The sequence below is a fragment of the Notamacropus eugenii genome, chromosome 5 (assembly GCF_028372415.1).
Source record: "Notamacropus eugenii isolate mMacEug1 chromosome 5, mMacEug1.pri_v2, whole genome shotgun sequence".
NCBI classification, from domain to species: Eukaryota; Metazoa; Chordata; class Mammalia; order Diprotodontia; family Macropodidae; genus Notamacropus; species Notamacropus eugenii.
Genome location: NC_092876.1, coordinates 46,499,461 through 46,522,050, shown reverse-complemented (window position 1 = coordinate 46,522,050; position 22,590 = coordinate 46,499,461). Strand labels below are relative to the sequence as shown.

The 22,590-nt window shown below is 42.8% G+C and overlaps 1 protein-coding gene across 1 annotated transcript in view; it reads right to left on the bottom strand.

Moving 5' to 3' along the window:
* Positions 1-7,296: 7,296 nt before the first annotated feature.
* Positions 7,297-22,590, bottom strand: part of PER3 (period circadian regulator 3) — a 34,831-nt gene continuing 19,537 nt past the window's right edge. Inside the window, exons 13-22 of the mRNA XM_072608748.1 lie at positions 21,888-22,014; positions 19,553-19,688; positions 18,535-18,662; positions 15,033-15,185; positions 13,312-13,563; positions 12,211-12,923; positions 11,016-11,190; positions 10,665-10,839; positions 10,002-10,152; positions 7,297-9,468 (exon numbers count right to left, since the gene is read on the bottom strand). Coding sequence (XP_072464849.1) covers positions 9,334-9,468; positions 10,002-10,152; positions 10,665-10,839; positions 11,016-11,190; positions 12,211-12,923; positions 13,312-13,563; positions 15,033-15,185; positions 18,535-18,662; positions 19,553-19,688; positions 21,888-22,014 — 2,145 coding nt within the window. The 3' untranslated portion in view covers positions 7,297-9,333. The remainder of the gene's footprint in view (positions 9,469-10,001; positions 10,153-10,664; positions 10,840-11,015; positions 11,191-12,210; positions 12,924-13,311; positions 13,564-15,032; positions 15,186-18,534; positions 18,663-19,552; positions 19,689-21,887; positions 22,015-22,590) is intronic.

Genomic DNA, 22,590 nt, shown 5'->3' with positions numbered 1-22,590 from the left:
TAAGTATCTGCTATGATGCTTTCTCCCTTCCTTTCCTCCACCATTTTTCAGTTTTTCAAAAATGAATTTCACTTAAAGGTTGACAGGAACAATTTTGAACATGAAATCAAAACCAAGAAAATGGGGGAGGAGGGGAACCAACAGTCCAATTTTTATAGTTAATAACTCAAGTATATCAATTTGGCTCATTGAAGTCAAAGAATATATTGCCACATTTCCTGTGGATGAGTTAAAGCGAGTTAATTATAAAAATGAACATGTGCTTCCATTAGACAGAATTCAGGAATCTACTCAGGACCCCACAGTCCTTAGATTCTAGCCACAATAGTAGTGGAGATACCTGAACATCTGCCAGCTGAGAGGGTGTACAGTTCTGTTTGTTCACTGTCCTGGCTGAGGTGACCAGAGGGGAGAACATGGGTGGAGGCTTTTCATCTAATGAACAGTATGAGTTGACCCTAAATACTTCAATCAGGCCACAGCACCAGAGGACAGTCCAATTGGGACTATCAGGCACTGTAGAATGATCAATCACAACAGAAAAATCCAGTCTAATCCTTAGGTTGGGGCAGCGAGGTGGCACAGTGGATAGAACACTATAATCAGGAAGACTTATCTTCCTGAGTTCAAATTCAGCTTCAGAGATCTACTAGCTGTGTGACCCTAGGCAAGTCACTTAACCCTGTTTGCCTCAGTTTCCTCATCTGCAAAAACTAAGCTAGTGAAAGAAATGGCAAATCACTCTAGTATCTCTGCCCAGAAAACCCCAAAATAGGGGTCACAGAGAGTTGGACATGACTGCAACTGAATAACAACAAATGGACAGATAAAGTGATAAAGGTGAATAAGACCTTAAAAGCAATCAATCATATTTCTGATCTTTTTGGGGACTATTTTTTCTTGTAAGTTTCTTAGGTTGTTGTTTTGCTATACACTCTTGTGTAGTACAAGGAGACCTGGAACAAGTAGATAATCCTTTTCTCTAGCTAAGATCACTAGGAAATTAGATATTTAATCTAAAAACAGATGGCAGAATAGGTACCACAACCTAAGACAAATATTCAAGGGTGTATATTTAAAAGATATATATATATATATTGTGTGTGTGTATACACACACATACACATATATATACATACACATATATACATATACACACACATATATGGAATACATTTTTACCAAGGATCATAAGAAACTGAAGAGTTAAGATTTTTGCACCATATCAAAGGGTTCTGTCACTCCCCCCAAACTGATAATACTTAATTTTTAAGTCAATAAAGAACTAATTAATGTAAATGTTGTCCTTCTCCAAAAGGCACACAATTTACAGCCATGAAACATTACTAAGCAAACTGAATTGACTAGTCCTGGTTAGGTCTTTTGAACTGCTCCAGGCAGTTACAAGAGAAAAGCTAGTATGAAACAAAAGTGTATCCAAGAAAAATTTAGTTAAATGGTGTTTCCTTATTGGTTAAGGGAAAAGGTAAACAATTGGTTAAATAAGGTTCTGGCTTTAAAATCCCATGATCCTATAAGAGCTAAAGCACAATGATTATAATGAAATAGACACCTTAGCTAAGCAGGCCTCTCAACTCACAGAAAATCATAATGGAAGTCTGCATTTGTTTTCCATTGGAGTTTTTGCTGGGACAAAACTCATTAAAGGTCCACTGTGGACACAGGGCAAAAGATCTGGGCAATCCAGAGATTGGAGAATTCAAGTTCAGGTTCTGAGTGAAGGGAGATTATAGAAATGAAGCTCAGTTTCCCCTTTGGTGTCCAGGTCCCAAGCACCTGAATGCTCTCATTCAGCAGCAATCTATGAAAATAAAACCCCCAGTTATCTCAGGCCCAGGGATCCCCTAGCTCACTTGAGCATTTTGGGTCCCAAAGCCATCTTTACTCTATGGAGGTCTTGTCGCCATTATTAATGGCTTATAGGGCAAGATTGGAGACTGGCCTTACGTTATGAAATGCTGGCCACAGAGGAAAGCAGAAACAATGGTAAGGTGCCAATGAGAGCTGTATCCGGTAAAACTCCATGGGTAAATGGGCTTTTGAAATGGGCAAGAGGCTGGGACATGTAATTCATATTGATTTTGGCAATGATCACCATAAATCTGTTATGGGATGGATGGAGGGGTGATAAATCTTAACATTTTTCTCAAATCTACAGCAATGAAAAATAATTCAAACTCAAGAGCTTGGATGGATACTAGGGGAAATGCTGCCCCAAATCCCCCATAATTACAGGTAACTATATATTTCCCAGGGCTTACACTAATGTCGAAAGCTGCGAAACACTCCTTTCTTCTGTTTGTTATTTTTTATGGGTAGGACAGATTTTATTTCACCCCACAGAAAATGCAGAACACACAAAAGAATCAAAGGATCCCATAAATAGAGACAGAAGCACACAAAGTACTCAAATATCCCTGGAAGGGAACTGAACTTGAGATCGCCATAGAGTCAACCCTTCCCCTCCCACAGAAGTCCTATATAGTTCCCTCCTTGACTTTTTTTAAAGTAAATTTTCATCACATTCATTGTTGAGAGGACTCATCCAATTGTTCAGAGGCTCTCCTAATCACCCCTCTCCAACAATTACACTCAAATTCCCTCTATCACATTTCTTCTACTTAATTTTTTTTTGAATATAAAACCCCCTCACCCCCACAAAAGTTGCTTCAACTTTTGAAAGAATCCACTGATCATCTCCTGAAAGAGATCCCAAAAAGTTGATGTATTCAGACACCATCAGTTCTTTCTCTGGGGATGAATAGCACTTTTCATCCTAAGTCCTTCAGAGTTGTCATGGATCACTGCATTGCTGAGAATAGCTAAGTCATTCACAGCTGATCATCTTATAATACTGCTGTTACTTTTGTACCTAGTACATTTCACTTTGCATCAACCCCTGTGAGAGCATTCTGCTCATCATTTCTTATAGTATAATAGTATTCCATCACAATTACACACGATGACTTATTCAGTCGTTCCCCAGTTGATGGGCATCCCCTCAATTTCTAATTCCTCACCCCCAGAAAAGAGCTGCTATAAATATTTTTGTATATAGAGGCTCTTTTCTTTTTTTTTTAATCTCTTCTGGGATACAGACTTAGTAGTGTTATTACTATGTCAAAGGGTATGCGTAGTTTTATAGCTCTTTCGGCATAGTTCCAAATGGTCTAACCAATTCACAAGTCCAACAACAGTGCATTAATATTTCGTTTTTCCTGCATCCCCTCCAACATTTGTCATTTACCTTTCCTGTCCTATTATCTAATCTAACAGGTATGACAGAGTACCTCAGAATTGCTTTAACTTCCATTTTTCCAATCAATAGTTAGACTATTTTTTCATATGGCACAGATAGTTTTAATAATTTCATCTGAAAACTGATATCTTTTGATCGTTTATCAACTGGGGAATGACTCATTTTTATAAATCTGACACAGTTCTCCATATGTTAAAGAAATGAGGTCTTTATCAGAGAAACTTACTTCAAATTTTTCAGTTACTATTGCTAACTGTATTTCCCTCCATCTTATTCCCCCTACCCCTGTTTATTCCATTCTTTTTCCTTTCACTCTTTCCTTTCAAAAGTATTTTACTTCTGATTATCCCTTTCCCCAATCTACCCTCTCTTCTATCACCACCTTCCCCTTCTATTTGCCTTTAGGGTAAGCTAGATTTCTATACCCCATTGCCTGTGTATCTTATTTCCTAGTTACATGTAAAAACAATTTTAACATTTGTTTTTAAAACTTTGAGTTCCAACTTCTCTCCCTTCTTTCCCCCTCATTAAGAAGGCAAGTAATTTGATACAGATTATACATGTGCAGTCACACAAAATACTTCCATAATAGTTATGTTGTAAAAGACTATATTTCTCTCCATCCTGTCCTGCCCCCCATTTATTCTATTCTCTCCTTTCACCCTGTCCCTTCTTAAAAGTGTTTGCTTTTTATTACCCCTCCCCCAATCTTCCCTCCCTTTTATTATTCCCCTCATCTTTTCCCCCACTACTTTCCCGTAGGGTAAGATAGATTTCCATATCCAATTGAGTGTGTATGTTATTCCCTCCTTAAGCCAATTCCAATGAGAGTAAGGTTCACTCATTCCCTCTCACCTCCCACCTTTCCCTCCAATGTAAAGCCTTTTTCTTGCCTCTTTTATGTGAGATAATTTATTCCATTCTACCTCTTCCTTTCTCCATCTCCCAATACATTCCTCTCTCTCACCACTTAATTTTATTTTTAGATATCATCCCTTTATATTCAACTACCCTAATAATGAGAAAAGTCTCATCAGTTACAAATATCATCTTTCCATGTAGGGATGTGAACAGTTCAATTTTGATAAGTCCCTTATGATTTCTCTTTCCTGTTTACCTTTTCATGCTTCTTTTGAGTCTTACATTTTAAAGTCAAATTTTCTATTTAGCTCTGGTCTTTTCTCAAGAATGCATTAAATTCCTCTATGTCACTGAATGTCAATTGTTTCCCTTCATGGATTACACTCAGTTTTGCTGGATAGATGATTCTTGGTCTTAATCCCAGCTCCTCTGACCTCCAGAATATCATATTTCATGCCCTCTGATCCCTTAATGTAGAAGCTGCTAAATCTTGTGTTATCCTGATTGTAGTTCCACAATACTTGAATTGTTTCTTTCTGGTTGCTTGCAACATTTTCTCCTTAGCCTGGGAACTCTGGAATTTGGCTATAATATTCCTGGGAGTTTTCATTTTGGGATCTCTTTCAGGAGGTGATCAGTGGATTCTTTCCATTTCTATTTTACTCTCTGGTTCTAGAGTATCATGGCAGTTTTCCTTGATAATTTCTTGAAAGATGATGTCTAGGCTCTATTTTTTGATCATGACCTTCAGGTGGTCCAACCATTTTTAGATTATCTCTCCTGGATCCATTTTCCAGGTCAGTTGTTTTTCCAATGAGTTATTTTACACTGTCTCTTATTTTTTCATTCTTTCAGTTTTGTTTTGTAATTTCTTGGTTTCTCATGTAGTCATTAACTTCCTTTTGCTCCATTATAATTTTTAAGGAATTATTTTCTTCAGTGAGCTTTTGGACCTCCTTTTTCATTTGGCAAATTTTACTTTTTAAGGCATTCTTCTCATTCGCTTTGAAACTCTTTTGCCATTTGGTCTAGTCAATTTTTAAGGTGTTATTTTTTCTGTTTTTGTTGTTGTTGTTGAGTCTCCTTTACCAAATCATTGACTCACTTTTCATAATTTTGTCACATCACTCTCATTTTTCGTTCCAATTTTTCCTCTACTTCTCTGACTTAATTTTCAAAATCCTTTCTGAGCTCTTCCATGGCCTGACACCAACTCATATTTTTCTTGGAGGCTTTTGATGTAGGAGCTTTGACTTTATTGTTTTTTTCTGAGTGTATGTTTTGATCTTCCTCATCACCAAAGTAAATTTCTATCATTTGAGTTTTTTTCTGTTGTTTGCTCATTTTCCCAGTCCATTACTTGACTTTTTAACTCTTTACGGTAGGGCTCTATTTCCAGTGTGAAAGGTATACTGTCCCAAACTTAAAGGTTTTTTTGTGAGCTATTTTTCAAAGACACTTCTAGGGACCTGTTTTCAGTTCTTCCAAGGTGGTATAAGGTGGTATGATCTAAGGAGAGGTGTTTACTCTTCTCCTGGCCTGTGCTCTGGTCAGTGAGTAACCACAAGCACTCTTTTGTGCCCTGGAATTGTGAGGAGAGTTCTCTCTCTACTGCTGCCACAAGTTCTACTATGCTGGTGCTCCTCACCCCAGGACCACCACCCAGGACTGCAACCAAGATCCAAGTATGAGCAAAGCTAGAGTCCTGCCTCAGTGCCAGTAAAGAGACCTTTGTAATCTCCTTATGACCAGTTGTTTATCTTACCATCCACAGATGGTAAACATCCACAGCCCACAGGCTGAGAGTTTTGAAGAAGCTACCACCACTGCTGATTCAGTCACTCGCAAGGCCTGCTCCTGGTTTGCTAGGACTGGGGCTGGACTGCACTCCTCTCTCACTCAGTTCTGACAAACCTTTCCTACTGACCTTCTAAGTTGTCTTTGGCATTTGTGGGTTGAGAAGTCTGAAAACTTCCACAAATGCCAGTGATTTGGTCTCCTGAAGCCTGCTACAGGTTTGCTAGAACCCAGCTTGTATTAGCCTGGCTTGAGTTGGACTGAGTTCCTCTTAGCCTGCCGCAACAGATCTTTTCTTCTGACCTTCCAGGTTGTCTTGGACTGGAAATTTGTTTCACTCTTTTTGTGGGTCCTGCTGCTTTAGAATTTGTTTAGAGTCATTTTTTACAGGTATTTGGAGAGGTGTGGGGGGAGAGCTCAGGTGTGTCCCTGCCTTCATTCCACCATCTTGGCTCTGCCCCTCCACCCTTACTGAAATATTCCCTTCTGAGGAGTCCAATGATTTTTTTTTTTTAATATAAATCAGGTGACTATACTCAATGTACTGTTTCTCATAGTTTGGTACCATGGAACTAGATTTCCACCTAAGACACCAAAAGGCTGGACCCTATTCTAGATTCCTCCCTTGGAGTCATAAGTTTGAGTATTTTTCCTTTCCCTAAAGATCTTGACCTTGGGGGGAGCCAGGAGCCATACTAAATAGTAACTCTGTTTAACCCTGAGGGTCTTCCCCTCCCAGTTTGACTTTTTTTTAAATTAATTTAATTTTTAATTAAAGGGGCCATCTCTTGAATAACTACTTAAAAGAGCCTATTCACTGAATGGGTGATAAGACCCTAGCCTAAATGGCCAGGGTCTCACATTGCATCCTGGGCCATTTCCAGTTGTCCTGATGAATATCTGGCCACAGGACCCAGATGGCTCTGAAGGAGAAAGTGAGGCTGGTAATCTTGCACAGCCCTTCCTCACTCAAATCAAAGTCAACTGCAAGTCATGTCATCATCTTGATGTCATGGTCTTCTTCAAGAATGAAGAACACAACAACAACTCAACAAAGCACTTCCCATTCTGAAATTTCACAGTTTTAGTATTCAAACTGGGGTACTATCAGATTGCTGGCCAGATTATGTGAGGTTCTAATAAATATATTAGGTCAAGTTCATAAACCTGACAGGCCATTATGAAGATACCAAAAAGACACAAAGTACCCTTCATAGACTCCTTAAGGTCTAAGCTGTATTTTAAGAAAGGACTAAATACTTGTATAATTTTCAATTTACAGATAATCATACCATATGAATATCAGTGTTTAAAGACATACTCAGTGGCTGTGAAAGAAATTTTCTGAAGTCTTAAAATAGGTTCACTGCTGGTTTTATTTTTACTTTAAAAAAATCCAAGACACCTAGTCAGGATATCCATATACAGTAAAAACAAGTAAATTCACACAAAGCTAATTACAAATCTGGTTGAAAAATTAAAAAAAAAATTCAGATTCAGATTTGCCTTGCGATTTATAACCAAGCATCATCTTAACCCTAGAATCACCTCATGTACATAGCATTCTTTTTTTTTAAAAGAAATCCTCACAACACATCCGAGAAAAACAACTGCTGGAGCAGCAACATTTGTGTAAACATTGAAAGAGACAATACATACTTTTTTTCAGACAAGAATTTCTGTAGGCAAGAATGTAACAATTTCATAAAAACATTGACCACAAACTTTAGATTGGGTGGAGCCCCCTTGGGGGGCAGGCAGTAACCACATCACTACTGAACCAACACGCTGCTCACTTCCAGCAGTAGTAATTTCACAGAGATAAAAAAAAAAATCTAAAAATACTATCTAGCCTAACACTGAAGTTATCAAAATGTGATCATTTATAAATGGCTGTAAATATATATGTATATATATATATATATATATGCTCTTACATCTGATCTTATACTTCTTTCAAAATCTCTCACACTCACACGCACATACGCACACACACACATACACACATCCAGAGCTCTCAGTGAACTGTGTCCTAAGGCAAATAAATTTGCAAATTTAGATAAAAGTGATCCAGGAAGTAACAAAAAGGGAGAGACTCAATATTCTTAGAGCAAGATAACTGCTTTTTGTTTTTTCTTTAAACACAAATCAAATTCTGTGGAATGAGCATTTGACGGTGCTCAAAAATGTGTTTTCATTGCTACCAGGAAATCCCATGGTGATGGCCATTGCCCAGGTTAAATTTTTTTTAATGGGAAAAAATTTATGTAATTTTACAAGTGGAATGTTCTTGTCAGAAACCATCCATTCAGCTCCAGGGCACTGTGGAACACAGAAGTTCTCTTCTAATAATAGGTTTAAATGGCACATGTTTAATTTACTCATGGAAAAAAAAAAGTTAATTTTACCTCACAGTTGCTCACTAAAAATGAAAAACTTCCACGCAGGATTTCGTTCCCCACTAAAGGACAGAGGTTGGCAATATCGATCAATGAGAAAGGTCTCTCCCAGGTGCCATGCTCTCTGTGCTGCTGGAGGCCACACACATTTAAATCAGAGAAGGAATCACTCTATGGAGCAGCAGGGGATAAGCAAGTATGAGAATGAACAGTATCTCAGACAGGAGTCAAAAGTGACCTAGGTATTTTTTCCCTCTCATTTGTGCATCCCTTCGCTTCCACTGTGCTGCCCTCAAACGCCAGGCAGAGGTCAGCCCAGTGGACTCCGGGGCTCAGGGCACCATCTAAAGTCTGGGAATGCTGAAAACCAAGAGGATCTCAAAAATGCTGATGTTCAAATTCCTGCAAGGACAGAAAGGCCTGTCTATGCCTACTAAGGCTTATGAATGTTGACCTGACATTTTTTTACTCCTTACTGAACAAGGCAAAACTGGAGTGCAAACATCTTGCTTAAGCACAAGCTTCTGTGGAAGTATCTGGGTGGGATGGTGGCAGAGCTTGTCCAGTGCCTAACTTGGATTTCCTGAATTTATAGGAACAGCCATCCGAGCCCCCAATTCAGTCAGACGGAAAGGCTCCAATGAAGGTGACGCCTCAGGCTCATGGGAGCTGTCCTTCTTAGGACACCCTACCTGGGAGAGACAGCCTGGTGCTCCTCCATCCCCTGTTGTCATCTAACCTCTTTGGGATCATGGTGGCTGAAATGGGGCCAAATGCAACTGATGGTTTCAAGATACTAGGAATGTGTTTCAAATTTAAGAGTGGAAGATTCCACTTAGGAAAAGTCACTCTATTTGCAAAAATAGAAGTCTTAAAAACCCAGGAAGAAAACTTCTGGACAGCTCTAAGCATTCACTGATGATGGCAAAGTCACTGAAAAGGCAAGACTTTCAGAAGATATGCAAGGCTTCAGAAGAGGGTCAAGTGTTCAAAACATCAAAGTTTTGTGTCTTGAAAAGGCTGTGCAGGTGCATCTTCATGATCAGTCACCCAACTGTCTTCTTCCAGACTCTTCTCATAAGGCAGAGCCCCGACACCCAGCGAGCGTTTGCTGTCACACGTGACACAGCCCTCCAGAAAGGAGAGACAGCAGGGCAGTTAGGTGAGGTTAAGGCCATTCGGGTCGGAATGTTAGAATGGCCATGAGCTGACCCATTCCCCACTAATTTGCTCCATTGTCACTAAGACTATGAACCAATTTAATGTTTATGTAAACAAATGTTACCATTTTATGACTCAGTTTTACTGCCAAAAGGATTTAGAAGAGAAGGGCTTTCAGTGGTTCCAAAGGGTCAGACTGGCCCAACACACATGCACCCATGTTTTGGAAAGCAGAAGGGAATTTCAGTGACTTTCCAACCTCAACCTCTCATGGTAAATTGAACTCCCTCTTCCCACTCACTTTATCTGAAGAGATACCCCAAGCCTGTTCACTTAAAAAGTCCCCCTGAGTAGCCAGGCTGGCACACTTGGATGGGCTGCCCCAACAGAAGAAAGGAAGTCCTTCCGGTTGTGTAAGGCCTCCACCTTCTCCTCCCCACCTCTGGCAGATGGTCTAGAAGGTCCTGCCTCCTTGGTCCCCTGCAAAACTCAGAACCACTTACATGGGTGTCTATTTCTCGAGGGACCGTGTGGCTTTGAATCCAAGGGTGCACTTCTGCCAACTCCTCTTTCTGTCCTTCCGTAAACTGAGGTTGATGCTGTTTCATACTTTCCAGCTTCTCTAGGTCCTCTTTTAATACATCTTCTTTAACCCTTCAAGAAATCCCATCACTTTTAATCTGCATGTTTTTTTGATAGAGAAGGCTAATCTATTCCAATAAGTTAGACAGTTTTAATTTAGGGAAAGTGGGACATATACATTTGGATTAGACCTCAAGGCCATATGTGGTCCTTTAGGTCCTCAAGTGTGGCCTTTTGAATCCAAATTTCACTTCAGTCAAAGGGTCACACCTGAGGACCTAGAAGGCCACAGTATCCCCACCCCTTGACTATACTTTTTAATATGAGTGAAACCCTGATAATCCTTCCAAATCTATTACAATGTAAAGACTGATTCCTTAGCCAGAGAGGGTTATGCTCCAAGGGTCAGGAACTTAATTTCTTCCCTTTCTTCCAAAGTATGTACTTTTTGTACTTTCTAAGAGTTATGATTTAAAATACTTTAAAACCAACAAACACAAATGATGCTATAAAACCGATTTCCTTCCATCCGAGTCTCAAAGAGACAGAAGGTTCTAGGCCGACAGAATTATTTATTGCCTTACCTCTCGGGGACCTGATACGTCATCAGGATGCACTTGGGGGTCTGCTCTATCATGCCCCAGATGGCATCTCTACCTGATTTGTGGGGTGCTTCTTTCTTCTCTGATTTCTGCCCATTCTGGGAGATTTCAGAGGAAGAGTCGCTACTTGCAAAGTATCTGCTGCTATCGCTGCTTCCTACCAAAAAACAAAAAACAAAAATGAAAGCACTTCTCAAGGCCCAATTGGGCTGAGCGGCTCCGGCAGGCTGGCTGAAGGCCTTCTTTGGGGATGGCAGCTGAAGTCATGGGAGTCACTACCCAACAACTTCAGCAGAAAATCTACCTTTGGCTTCCTCTTCTCCCCCTTCCTACCTGTGCCACAACCAGATGTGCCACGGGAGAGCGAGCCGTTGACATCGGAGCTCACAGACCCACTAGCTGATGCTGCAGAATCAGCTCCAGTTGGAGAGTCCTTGTGAAGTAACAGTGTAAACAGTCCCTTGGCCATAGAATCATGGTTATTTTCATTACTGCCTGCCTGATGTGACTAGGAAGAAAAGACACAAGAAGATATACTTAACTTCTGTATTTCCAGCACCATGTGACAGCACCCTTTGATGCTGAATAACTTCATCTAAAAACACAGGATGAACTCTAGAAATGAGAAAGTTTCTTACCATTTCTAGGGATACTGAAGAGGTTTCTTTTAACTGAACTGACCATTTCTTTGTGGTCCCAGTCCCAGTAGCTCACCTTTTGAGGATACTCGCGTGTTTGCAAAGCGCTCATCTGGTCCTCACAATAAGCTTGTGAGGGAAGGAGGCAGTGCCAGGTTTATTGTTCCCACTTTCTATATGAGGAAACTGAGTCTCTGGGAAGTGATGGGACTTGACCAAGGTCATACAGGTATAAGTGGTGAAGATGGGATTTGAACCCAGGTACATCATATGGTATTTTTGCTTTTAATGCCTGGATTACTTTTGTCAGGTGAACTAAAAAATTAGGATGCAAAAAAAGATAGTGCTCTTTTGATTCTGATGAGATTTCCTCAGTTAACATGGATACACACTATAAATACAGTGAGAAGCTAAATCACAGCTCTTACAGCTGGGGACTTCACGTTGCTAGAGCCCCACGGATGCCAACACCCCTCTGCTCTGACTGACCCTGGGCTCTGACCTCCACCATCCTGCTTATGCCTGGCCATCCAAAAAGGAGGTGCGTGCAAGATGGGTGCCTCTGAGAGGTGGCCCTCAGAACCATGGCTCCGGCTGCCACCAGCTGTGCACAACTATTTCTCATTTGTAAAGCCTGTACACAGGAGCAGATCTAATGGTCCTTCCCAGACACTCCCTACAGGTGTGCAGGCACGTGGCAGAGGCACATTCTTATGTCCATTTCAATGTTTGCCAACAGGTTATGTGACCAGAAGACACCTTATCCAAGTTGAGACAGAAAACAGCTGCCCCTCCCACACCACTCCATGCTAAGCTGGCCCATCAGTGGGCTCTATACACAATCAGCAGGGGCCTGAGGGTCCTCTCTGGAAACAGTGACTGTTACTTACATTCTGCACTCCTGTATCTGCCTCCTGTCTCATGGGTGGCAAAGGCTCGGGAGCCCCTGGCATTTCTTCCTGAAGCAGGTTCAGCTGTAGTGGGGAGCTGCTCCTGGAATGACTAAATAAGGGATGCTCCTGATCACTCTGGAGCACCCACTCCTCTTCAGCCGATCTCTGGCTAGAGGCTGGGGATGGCAGCTCTGGAAGGTCCTCCTGCGGCTGCACTGGTGATGAGGAGGGTAGTGGCGCTGGGACTATTTCAGAGCAACCAGGCACACCCCAGAACGGACAGGGGGAAGAGAATGGTTGGCACATCTGGGGACAGGCAGGGGTGTTGTGCAAAATAATGGTCATAAAAGCACCCACATAAGGAGAAGGGAATGTTGGCAGCGGCTGCATCCTGTAGGCAGGGCTTAACTCCGGATGAGGTCCCAGTCCAGGAACGGATGCTGTGCACTGTGCTCTCACAGGGGACATGGGGGGCAGAACAGGAAAGCCAGTGGCCGGGGAGGGGGCCAAAGGAGGGTGCAGCAACCCACATGAGCCAGGAGGGGTCATGTCTGAAGGCAACCAGGGTGGTCTGCCCGGAGATGGTGTTTCCAGCAGAGAAGGCAAATTGTCACAAGAGCCACTGCTGTGAGAGGACACCGGCAGCTTCAGGCGCTTGTGTTTCCCCTTTTTACAGCCAGCTGACGGGGCCTGCTTGGAAGGAGTGTCTCCTAAACAACGATGACAACAAACATGGCAGTGGACACCTGAGAAGTCCATCAGGCTGAGAGAAGCCCACTTCCAGGATGTTTACAAAGAATGTAAGCAACAGGAGAAAGATCAAGAGGAACAGGCACTATGCTGAAAGGCACTGGTGGCTCAAGACTAGGACTGTTGTTTTTAGGGGACCCCCCCATTAAAAAGATACTCAACTCCATCTCATAAAGGGATGGCCAATGGGTGGCCCCTAGAAAAGGAAGCCCGTGCAGTCGTGGTCTGACGTCTCCATGTCTGCCGGCCTTGGGGACCCCCAGCACCCAAAAGCACCTCAGACACAATGTGAGTGAGATCCCATGTAACTAGGGATAGGAAATACATAAAGAATAAGTGCTCCAGTACCTGGGATGAGGGGATATCTCATCTTGCTTCTGCCATCTGGCTGAAGGTAGGAGCAATATGGAGAAGACAGGATCTTTTCCCGAAATCTGTCCACATAGTTCTTCTCCTCCTTCTGTGTGTGAGCAGAGAGCACTGCTTTTGTGAGCCCTACCTGCCTGAAGCCCTCTGGGGCCACAGGCAAAGTCTGAAGGCTCAGGCTTCTCCCCTCGACCTGCTCGTTGCCTGCAGCGACATCATCTCCAGCAGTCACCTCTGCCAAGGGAACGGAAAGGAGCTGCTAGTTTCAATTGAATTCTTTACCAGCCTTGTAACACGTGCATGTCTTCTTTCAGGGGCACAGAATGTAGTACACAAACTACTCTGATATTACCATGAGGAGATAAAACTAGGAAAACCATTTCAAAAAAGTGTTTATTTTTTAAAAATTTCATTTTTTTCAGTGACACTGTTTATGTCCGAGCTCTTTAGCCTGTGAATACTAACTTTACAAGATACACATTTGTTGTGTTTGTCCTTCGTTGCCGAAGAAGACCATGCCATCAGAGAAATGATGACATGACTTGCATTTGAATTGTTTTTTTTCTGACATTTGCACACAATTTGGATGTTGCCAAGACATGTAAATGTGGCAAGATTTTATAATAATATCGGTAAGTTGGGTTAATGATATCCCCTAAATACTAAATGTGCTGTAGGTAAAAATCTCATCTCACATTCCAACCATTTAAACGTTAGCGAAAATGTTACTCAGGTTCAAAAACACTAGCAACAGGAATTCAGAACTGAAACATCAATCCATCTAACCTCTTTGAGGTGACTTAAGACATATGAAGACATTTCAAGGAGCTGGAAAGAGGGCCAGGAGCAAAGCGCAAATGTGTGCGTGGCTGTGGCGGCAGAGGAGACTCGAGGCTGTTGGTGAGCCTGGCTCACTGTGGCCACACAAGGCTCTCTCAGCCTCTCCTAAGTGTGCTTTAAGTGAGCACCATCATGGCACCCATCCCCCTCTGGACAGCGCTGCCAGTGCTGTGGTGAGATGAAAGGGGTCCATGTTTCATTCCACCAGCCTATGTGGGGCACCCTCAGCCACTGGACAATGACTGGGTGTCTCTGGGCAATGCAACCATCTATTCACATCCCTGCCCCTCTCTGCCCTTATCAGATGTTGCCCAGGATGCAGTACACGCATGCTATGCCAGCAGGGCCAGGCACAAGAAAACCAAATCTACAGAGGACTGAGAAATTTCATTTTAGCCATCAGCCTCAATAGCCTCCTCAACCAAACCTTTTTTTTTTCATTTCTCAGACCATCCTCCAACAAAAGTGAAAAGTAAAAAAAGCCAAAAGACATGCAGGACAACTTAGAAAATTGGTCCCCCAAATAAATAATTCTATTGTCGAAGGAAGAGTGACATGTTCATTTGTTCTATACAGGACCACCAACATCCTACCGTCTAAATAAAATGCATTTTATGCTGCTTGGCTAAAGAGTTTGACTTGACCTTTTCTTTAAAGGTCAGTGGCATAAGCAACTCAAACCAGCCCTATCAATACAAGGACCAAAAAACTACAACTAAAATGAATAATCATGCTTCCTAAAAACCCTTAAAAGTCAACGACAGGAAAAGGTCTTTATAATCCAGAGGGCTGTAAGAAGAAAACAAAGGAAGATGGCAGCAAGGCTAGCTTTGTGGTGGGGGTAGCCCCATGGGAGTCCATACCTGATTCTGGGTGGGGGACGTGCACCAGGGTGCTGCGGTAGCTGCATTGGCTTGTGGCAGAGAGTACGCTCATGGCTTTGGGGGAGAGTGCCAGCGTTGTGCCATTGTCCTCAGTCCCTTCGGGTGTGGCCAGGACTGGAATCTGGGGGGTGGCTGGCAAGATCAAGGAAATACTCGTGAATGGAATACCAATCCTCCCCTTTCCTGGGTAACATCTTAATCAAATCAACCTACCAGCTGGTACTGAATGACCATCCTGCCAGGATACAAGAACAAGAAACAGGTCTGACCCTCAAAGAGGAGACCTTCCATAGGCAGTAATGGGGTAAGGGAAGGAAACACATAAAGGCCTCACACAGGAAGTGGTCCTGGAGCTGAGCCTTGATGGAAATGAGAATTTCCAGGATGTGAAGCCTCCCCGATCTGTGTAGTAGTGAGTGGAGAGAAGGAGATGGTGCAGGAGATGTTAGAGAAAGGGCCTGGCAGGGGGAAAGGGACTTGGAAGGATGCTGATGCCACTGACGACAACCACAGGGAAGTCTGCTGAGCTGTTCTGCATGTGCTGACTCTGAGATGCTTCTAAGACATCCTACTTGGGACATGCAGCATGAATTGCTGATGTGGGGCTGGCACTCTGAAGAGAGGTTACAGCTGGGCACAAAGGGAGTTTATCTGAAACATGGGAGCCACTAGGGTCACAAAACAGGGTGTGAGGCAGAAAGAACACTGGGGTATATCTGCAGCTGGAGGGCAAGACATGAATAAGGACTGAGTGAAATCTGGAGATGAGAAAAAATGGTCAGATAGCTAGGAGGAGAATCAAGAGAGATGTCATGAAAAGAGACAGGAGAGGAGCCAGGTAAAGGCCAGTCAATAGTGTTAGAGACAGCAAAGGCCACTGGACCAGCAAATAAGAGATCACTGCTAACTCTGGAAAAAATGCTTTCAGTTGAATGAGGTCAGAAAGTCAACCAATCAATACACATTTAAGGGCCTACTATGTGCCAGGCACTGCACTAAGCACTGAAGATATAAGAAGAGGTAAAAGACAGTCCCACATCTTGAGATCACAACCCAATGGGGGAGACAACAAGTAATCAAACATGTACATACAGGCTATATACAGGACAAACAGGAAGGAAGGAAGGGAAAGAGAGAAAGAGAGGGGGAGGGAGGAAAAGAAATACAGGAAGAAAGAAAGCAAATGAAATCACTTTGGGAAGCCTTGACTCATAATCAATTCCTTTTTCCTCCTTTTTGGTTTCTTATTTTAGGAATGTCTGGGGGTCTTGATTAATATTAACATTCCATGGGACAGGCTTTAGCCAGCCAAATAACCTCCTAAACCAGACACGTGGCCCTGAATTCCAGCAACAAAGACTAGTAAAAGGAAATTTAAAATTCCTATTACAATTCTAAAGGAAGACTGGCCCTTTCTTCCTCCCTCCCTCTCCTCCTCCTTCCTTTCTTTCCTTTCTGATGATCATCTGGCCACCGGACCCAAACGTCCTCCCTCACTGAAATAAAAGTCAACTGCAAATTATGTTATCATTTCGGTAACATCATGGTCCTCTTTGTAAATAAAGAACAAACACAACCTATGAATAGACCAAGCTGCCTGAATGGGGACCCAGCTAGCTGGGTAACTCAGCTCATCCTCTCCTTCTTCCTCCTCTCCAAAGGAAGGTAAATTTTGGTGGTCAGAACCGCCCAGTTAACTTGGGGTTTACTGGCTAGGTTTCTTTATTCCTTTCTCTCTGTCACAAAACCTTAAACCAAGTTCATGCCAAGCTCATAGATTGGACCACAATGGATCCCTGCCCAAACTCGACTTAATAGATGTATTTTTGGGCCCTCCTGGCTCTGAGTGAAATGTCAGCAATAGCTGCTTCTCTTTGGAATAGCAACTCTGAGGGTCTTTCCCTCCTAGCTTGAGTTTTTCTTCTCTTTTTTCTTTCTAAGTAAAGGGACTATCCTTAGATTCATTTCTTAAAGAGGCCTATTCAGTGAATGGGCATTACCTCACTCAAAGTGAGAACCTAATAAGGTCTTAGATTAAAAGGGCCAGGTTCTCCCACTGCATCCTCAACCAGTCCTCAGGAATATCAGGCCACTGGGCCCAGAAGGCTCTGCAGGAGAAACTGAGCCTGGTGACCTTGCACAGCCCTCCCTCACTCAAATCAAAGTCAACTACAAGTCATATCATCTTTTCCTGATGTCAAGATCCTCATCAAAAATGAAAGACAAACACACAATAAAGCACAAACAGGAGGAAGCCACTAGAAAAAGGAGGAGTTGGGAAAAACTTCCTGTAGAAGAGGGGATTCTAGTTGGGACGTAGAGGAAGCCAGAGGCAAAGGAGACAGAGAGAAAATGCCAAAGGCCTAGAGATGGAGTATTCTATTGGTAGAACAGCCAGAAGACCGGTGTCCCAGGATCAAAGAGTACATATAGAAGACTGGAAAGGGTGGGGGTAGTAGGTTATGAAGGGCTTTGAATGTCAAAGAGAGCATTCTTTATTTGAGTCTGGAGGTTACAGGGAGCCAAGGGAGTTTACTGAGTTAGGGGGATGATGGAGTCAGACCTGTGCTTTAGGAAAATCACTGAATGATGACTGAATGGAGAATGGACTGGAGTGGGGAGAGACTTGAGACCGGGAGACACCCCACTCTCCCAGAAGTTGCTGCAATAATCCAGGTGTGAGGTGATGAGGGTCTGTACCAGAGCAGGCATAGTGTCAGGTAATGGGAAGGGGCACAGTCGTGAGATGCTGCAAAGGTGGCCAGCCTTGGCAATAGCCTGAATATTGAAGGTGAGAGTGACGAGCCCAGGATGACTCCTTGGCTGGGAATCTGGAGGACTGATGATGCCCCCTACTGTAATGGGGAAGGGGGGAGGGTGTTGCGGAAACATAGTAAAATCAGTTTTGACACACTGAGTTTAAGATGTCTACTGGATATCCAACTTGATAGGTCTGAAAGGCAGCTGGAAATGCAAGATGGGAGGTCAGCAAAGAGTTTGGGGCAGTACAGGTAGATCTGAGTATAGTTAGCACAAATGATAAGCCAGTGTGAGGGGGTTCAGAAGTGAGTAAAAGAAAAAAAAGTGGATTTACTATACAAAGAACTACAAAGAATCTGCGAGTTCTTCAGTGGAGGAAACTCTTCTTCCTTTCTGATTTAGTAGTTAAATCCTAAGGAAGATCCTAAGCAGTTGCCTGAGGTTCAGGGTCACAAAGCTGGCTAAAGCCTAGTTAGGGTTTAAACTCAGTTCTTCTTGAATCCAAGCCCAGCACTTTATTCATTATGCTGCATTACCTATATAAGAATGTACTATGTACATCGAAATCTTAACTTATATTAGAAAAAAAAACCCCACCAAAAAACCTTCCCCAGCATAAGAGAAGCTATGAGAAATTGGGATTATTTTATGTACAAGGAAACTGAAGAGAATTAATCCTTTAAATCAAGTCACATTTACTGTCACTGGTGCTTCCATTTACCATCTAGTGCCTGGGCACTGACTGGCCTCTGACCGAAGTGCTGGTCTTCAGAGGAGGAGGAGGAGGCTGTATTGGTGCAGGAGATATACTTCCTCTTCAAGGCAGGGATGCTGTAGCTCTCCAGATACCTGCACCAGAAGCAGGTCACACACATCCTCTTACCATGTGCAAGTATAGGTATGCACCACCCACACACATATACAAGCACTGTAATGCTTCCAAATCTAAACCACAGAACCCTGTGGATAAGACACAAACATGCTTTCTGGGCAGATCATCAATCACTGCTCTAAGTTGGATAGCTGTTTCTCCATAACAGTACAGCTAATACTCCTCCCAAGAAGAATGTCTATGAGATACCCACCTTTAAGCACCTTTTCCTAATGTAAAAGAAATACTAAAAGGTGACAGGTAAAGATGACCTAGGATGTGGCAGAGGACTACTGAGTGAGTCCACTGATCAAAAGTACCCTCGTGCACTCCTGTCCAGATAGAAAGTCTGCAACTCTGGAATAAATCGCCCTCTCTCCCAACCACACTTGCCAGTCTCCTTCTGCACTGACTGGCCTCCCATCTACCCCATCTACAAAGGTCTCCCCATCTCTTGCCTTTTTACAAGTCAGAGCAAGGCTCATGTTTTTCACTGTCTTCCCCGACTGGCACTGACCTAATATGGGCTCCAGCCCTTCAGAGAACGGGACAATAATCACTACACAACTAGACATCTCGATATTCTGATATGACCGTCAAATGCTCCTTCACTGTATTCCTTTTATCATTGACCTTGACCAATCACTTTAATTCTGGATAGTTTAGTTTTTCATGCTTGTCTCATCTCCCCAAACTAGATTACAAATCAAGTGGAATCTGTCTTAGGCTACTTTAGATTCCTCTGGCATTTATCGAGGAGTCTTCAAAGTGGATAACCTGATTTATAAACAATAATGAAATTTAAAGCGGAATGCATTTAGAATGTATAAAGCCTACAATGACACTTGCTTTTACTTTTCTTCCACACCTGATAATGCTGTCCACACAATTGATCTGCTGATAGGATGGAGTATGCTGATCTTTTCTTAAGTCATCACAAGAATCGGTGCCCAAACTACTATTTCTCAGCTCCTGAAATGAAGGATGAGAAGACTTCTTGTTGCCTGGAAAAGAAAAGTAAGAAATTTTCAAAGCCTACATTAGTGTACATTGGTCTGGAGGAGGACATGGCTCACAGAACAATCGCATAATCAAGGCAGAAGCCTTTGCTTTGTCCAATGGTCTTGCTGAACTGGATGACAGGAGGCGTCACGTCCTGGCTCAGACAGTGGGAGGGGCTCTGCTGGACTGGCTGACAGTACCCTGAGTTTATCTAGCTCAATGAGGATACTAACAGACCATGGAATGAGGATGACACTATTAAGAAAGAGAAGAGCTAGCTTGAAGTTCGCAAAAAAAAAAAAAAAGGAAGATGTGACAACATCAACTGGGCTCAACAACATATTCCCTTAGGGCAGGGGTAGGGAACCTGTGGCCTCAAGGGCACATGTGGCCCTCTAGGTCCTCAAGTGCAGCCCTTGGACTGAGGGCAAGGAATGTGTCATAACTAATCTTCCCTCACCCCTAGTCTAATGCAGCACTCTGCTAATAATTAGTACTTAAGAAATGTTGGTTGGACCAATAAGAGGAAAGAGAAGCTGAATGTGGCAGGTAAGGAGAAAGTTTATCATGAGAAATACAGGAGTCAGGCCAAGTGGTGACTGCAGAGATGCATCCGGGTGGTGAAGACAAGAGGTGAGAGGTGAGGCTGAGGAAGGGATGCTAACACGTGCACAGTGAGGAAAACTCAGGAACTCAGATCCAGAGAAGAGCTGCAACTGAGAAATGCCTCATTGCCAATGAGGCCTGGGAGATTACAGGGAAGGACCTTGCCTCGTCACCATGGGATGTGGCCAGAGAGCTCATGAGATACTTCTGCTGGACACAGGCTGCCTTAAGAGGCAGTGACAAGAGATACAAAAGACTTTCTGTCCATTGTGATGCCCTTGAGTCTTTTAAGAAACAAAACGAGAAACTCACCACTGAAAACAAACGGTTCAGTATGGAGGGCTGAGCAGCTCATGCAAATATATACCAAGAGAACAGTCCTTCTGGGGGAAGTAGTGACATTACTATGAACTCGTCAGAGAGGCAACACCTCTTAACCATGTTGGTCAGACTCTCTGAAACCCCATTTGGAGCTTTCTCAGCAGAGATACTGGAGTGGTTTGCCATTTCCTTCTCCAGCTCATTATACATATGAAGAAGCTGAGGGAAACAACGTGAAGTCACTTGCCCAGGACCACATAGCTAGTAAAAGAGGAGTCTTCCTGCATCCAGGTCTAGCACTCCATCCACTGCCCCTTTTTGACCATGTCAGATCTTGATAAAGAAAGAGCTACTCTTGCTCTCTGGGCGGTCAGAACCACTTCAAAAGAGGTAATGAGTGTAAAGGGCTTTACCAACCTTTGGGCACCATTTTATGGTAATTCTTGCTATTATTTTAACGGCAGAAAAAAAGAATTGACTCTGTGCTCCTGCAATTTCTAACATAAAAGTTTATGTACCATACAAACAGATACCAAAGTTAATGTTTAGAAAGACAAGAACAACCCAACAGCCAGCGGTTAACCCTTAGGTCAAACAGAGGGTTAAGGGAAGACAAGACCATGAAAATCAGAGAGGACAAACAGCATGCAGAGGGAGCTCCATATTTTAAAGTTTTCTTCTACAGTGCCAGTGAGCTGCAAGAATCATTCAAAAGAGGGGAACCTCCCAGAACTGATCCATGTAGGCAGTATCTACCTTACCTACTATCAACATGATGCATTTCTATGCAAGAGACGGCAGGGCTCCCATGCAAATGACAGTAATAATATAGATTCTTTGTGTGAAAGGAGAGCTTTATTCATTTTTTAAAATTGTATTCTTCACTTATTATCTGAAGCAGGGTCCAAAACTGGGTTTCACAGCTTATAGTGGGTAAATTATCAGAAAAAGTGTCCCAAATGTTCTATGAATTCCTTGGCATTAGTTTAATTACTGGCATTAAGTTAATTAGTTAATTAACTAAGTTAACAAGATTAAGAAGAAATATTATTAAGAAATAGACCACCTGCCCACGGGTCAAGAGGACCTGAGTTCAAATCAAGCCTCAGGTACTTGACACTTACTAGCTGTGTGACTCTGGGCAAGTTACTTAACCCCAATTGCCTCACCAAAAGAAAAAGAAGAGAAAAGAAATAGACAAGAGCTTTTAGCCACTTATTTTAGAAGATTCAGAAGGGCATATGAAAATAATCTGGGAAATGATGCTAACTCACCTCCTTGTTGCTCTGTACCTGATCCTACAAACTGTTGGTTTGATAATTTGGTCCTCGATTCAATATACAGCTGCTGACCCAGGTTTTTGATTCTGTTGACAGTGGCACAGACCTGCTGCAATGTCATCTTAGGAGGGAAAGAGAAACAAAAGTAAAATCCATTAAAATATATGACAGAAGAAAATGTCATAGGGTCACAGCTTGATTTGGGACTAGAAAGTTCTGAGTCCAGCATCCTCATTCTACAAATGAGGAAACTGAGGCAGAGGTGAGGTGCTATGCCCAAGGCCACACCCACACCACTAAGTGTCTGAGGCTGGCTTTGAGCTCATGCCTTCCTGCTCCCAGATCGGACACTGTCTTGCCTGGGCTGCCGTGTCTACAACTCATGACCCCACAAGCACAGGGTCACACTGACCCAAGCCAGTTCTGAACAATCTAGTTGCAAATATTCCCATCTGTGGAAGGTCAAACTGGTACCGTATTGGGTTTTACAGGGACATTTTCAAGTGTAGTTCTGCTCAATGAGGTCACTAGCCACCAGGGGGGTACCACAGGGCATAGAGTGCAGGGCCTGGAGTCAGGAAGACCTGGGTTCCAATTCAGCTTCACACTGGCTGGGTGACCCTGCATAAGTCACTTCTCCTTTGCCTGACTCATTTTCCTCATCTGTAAAAGAGGAGTCATAATAGTCCTCACCTCC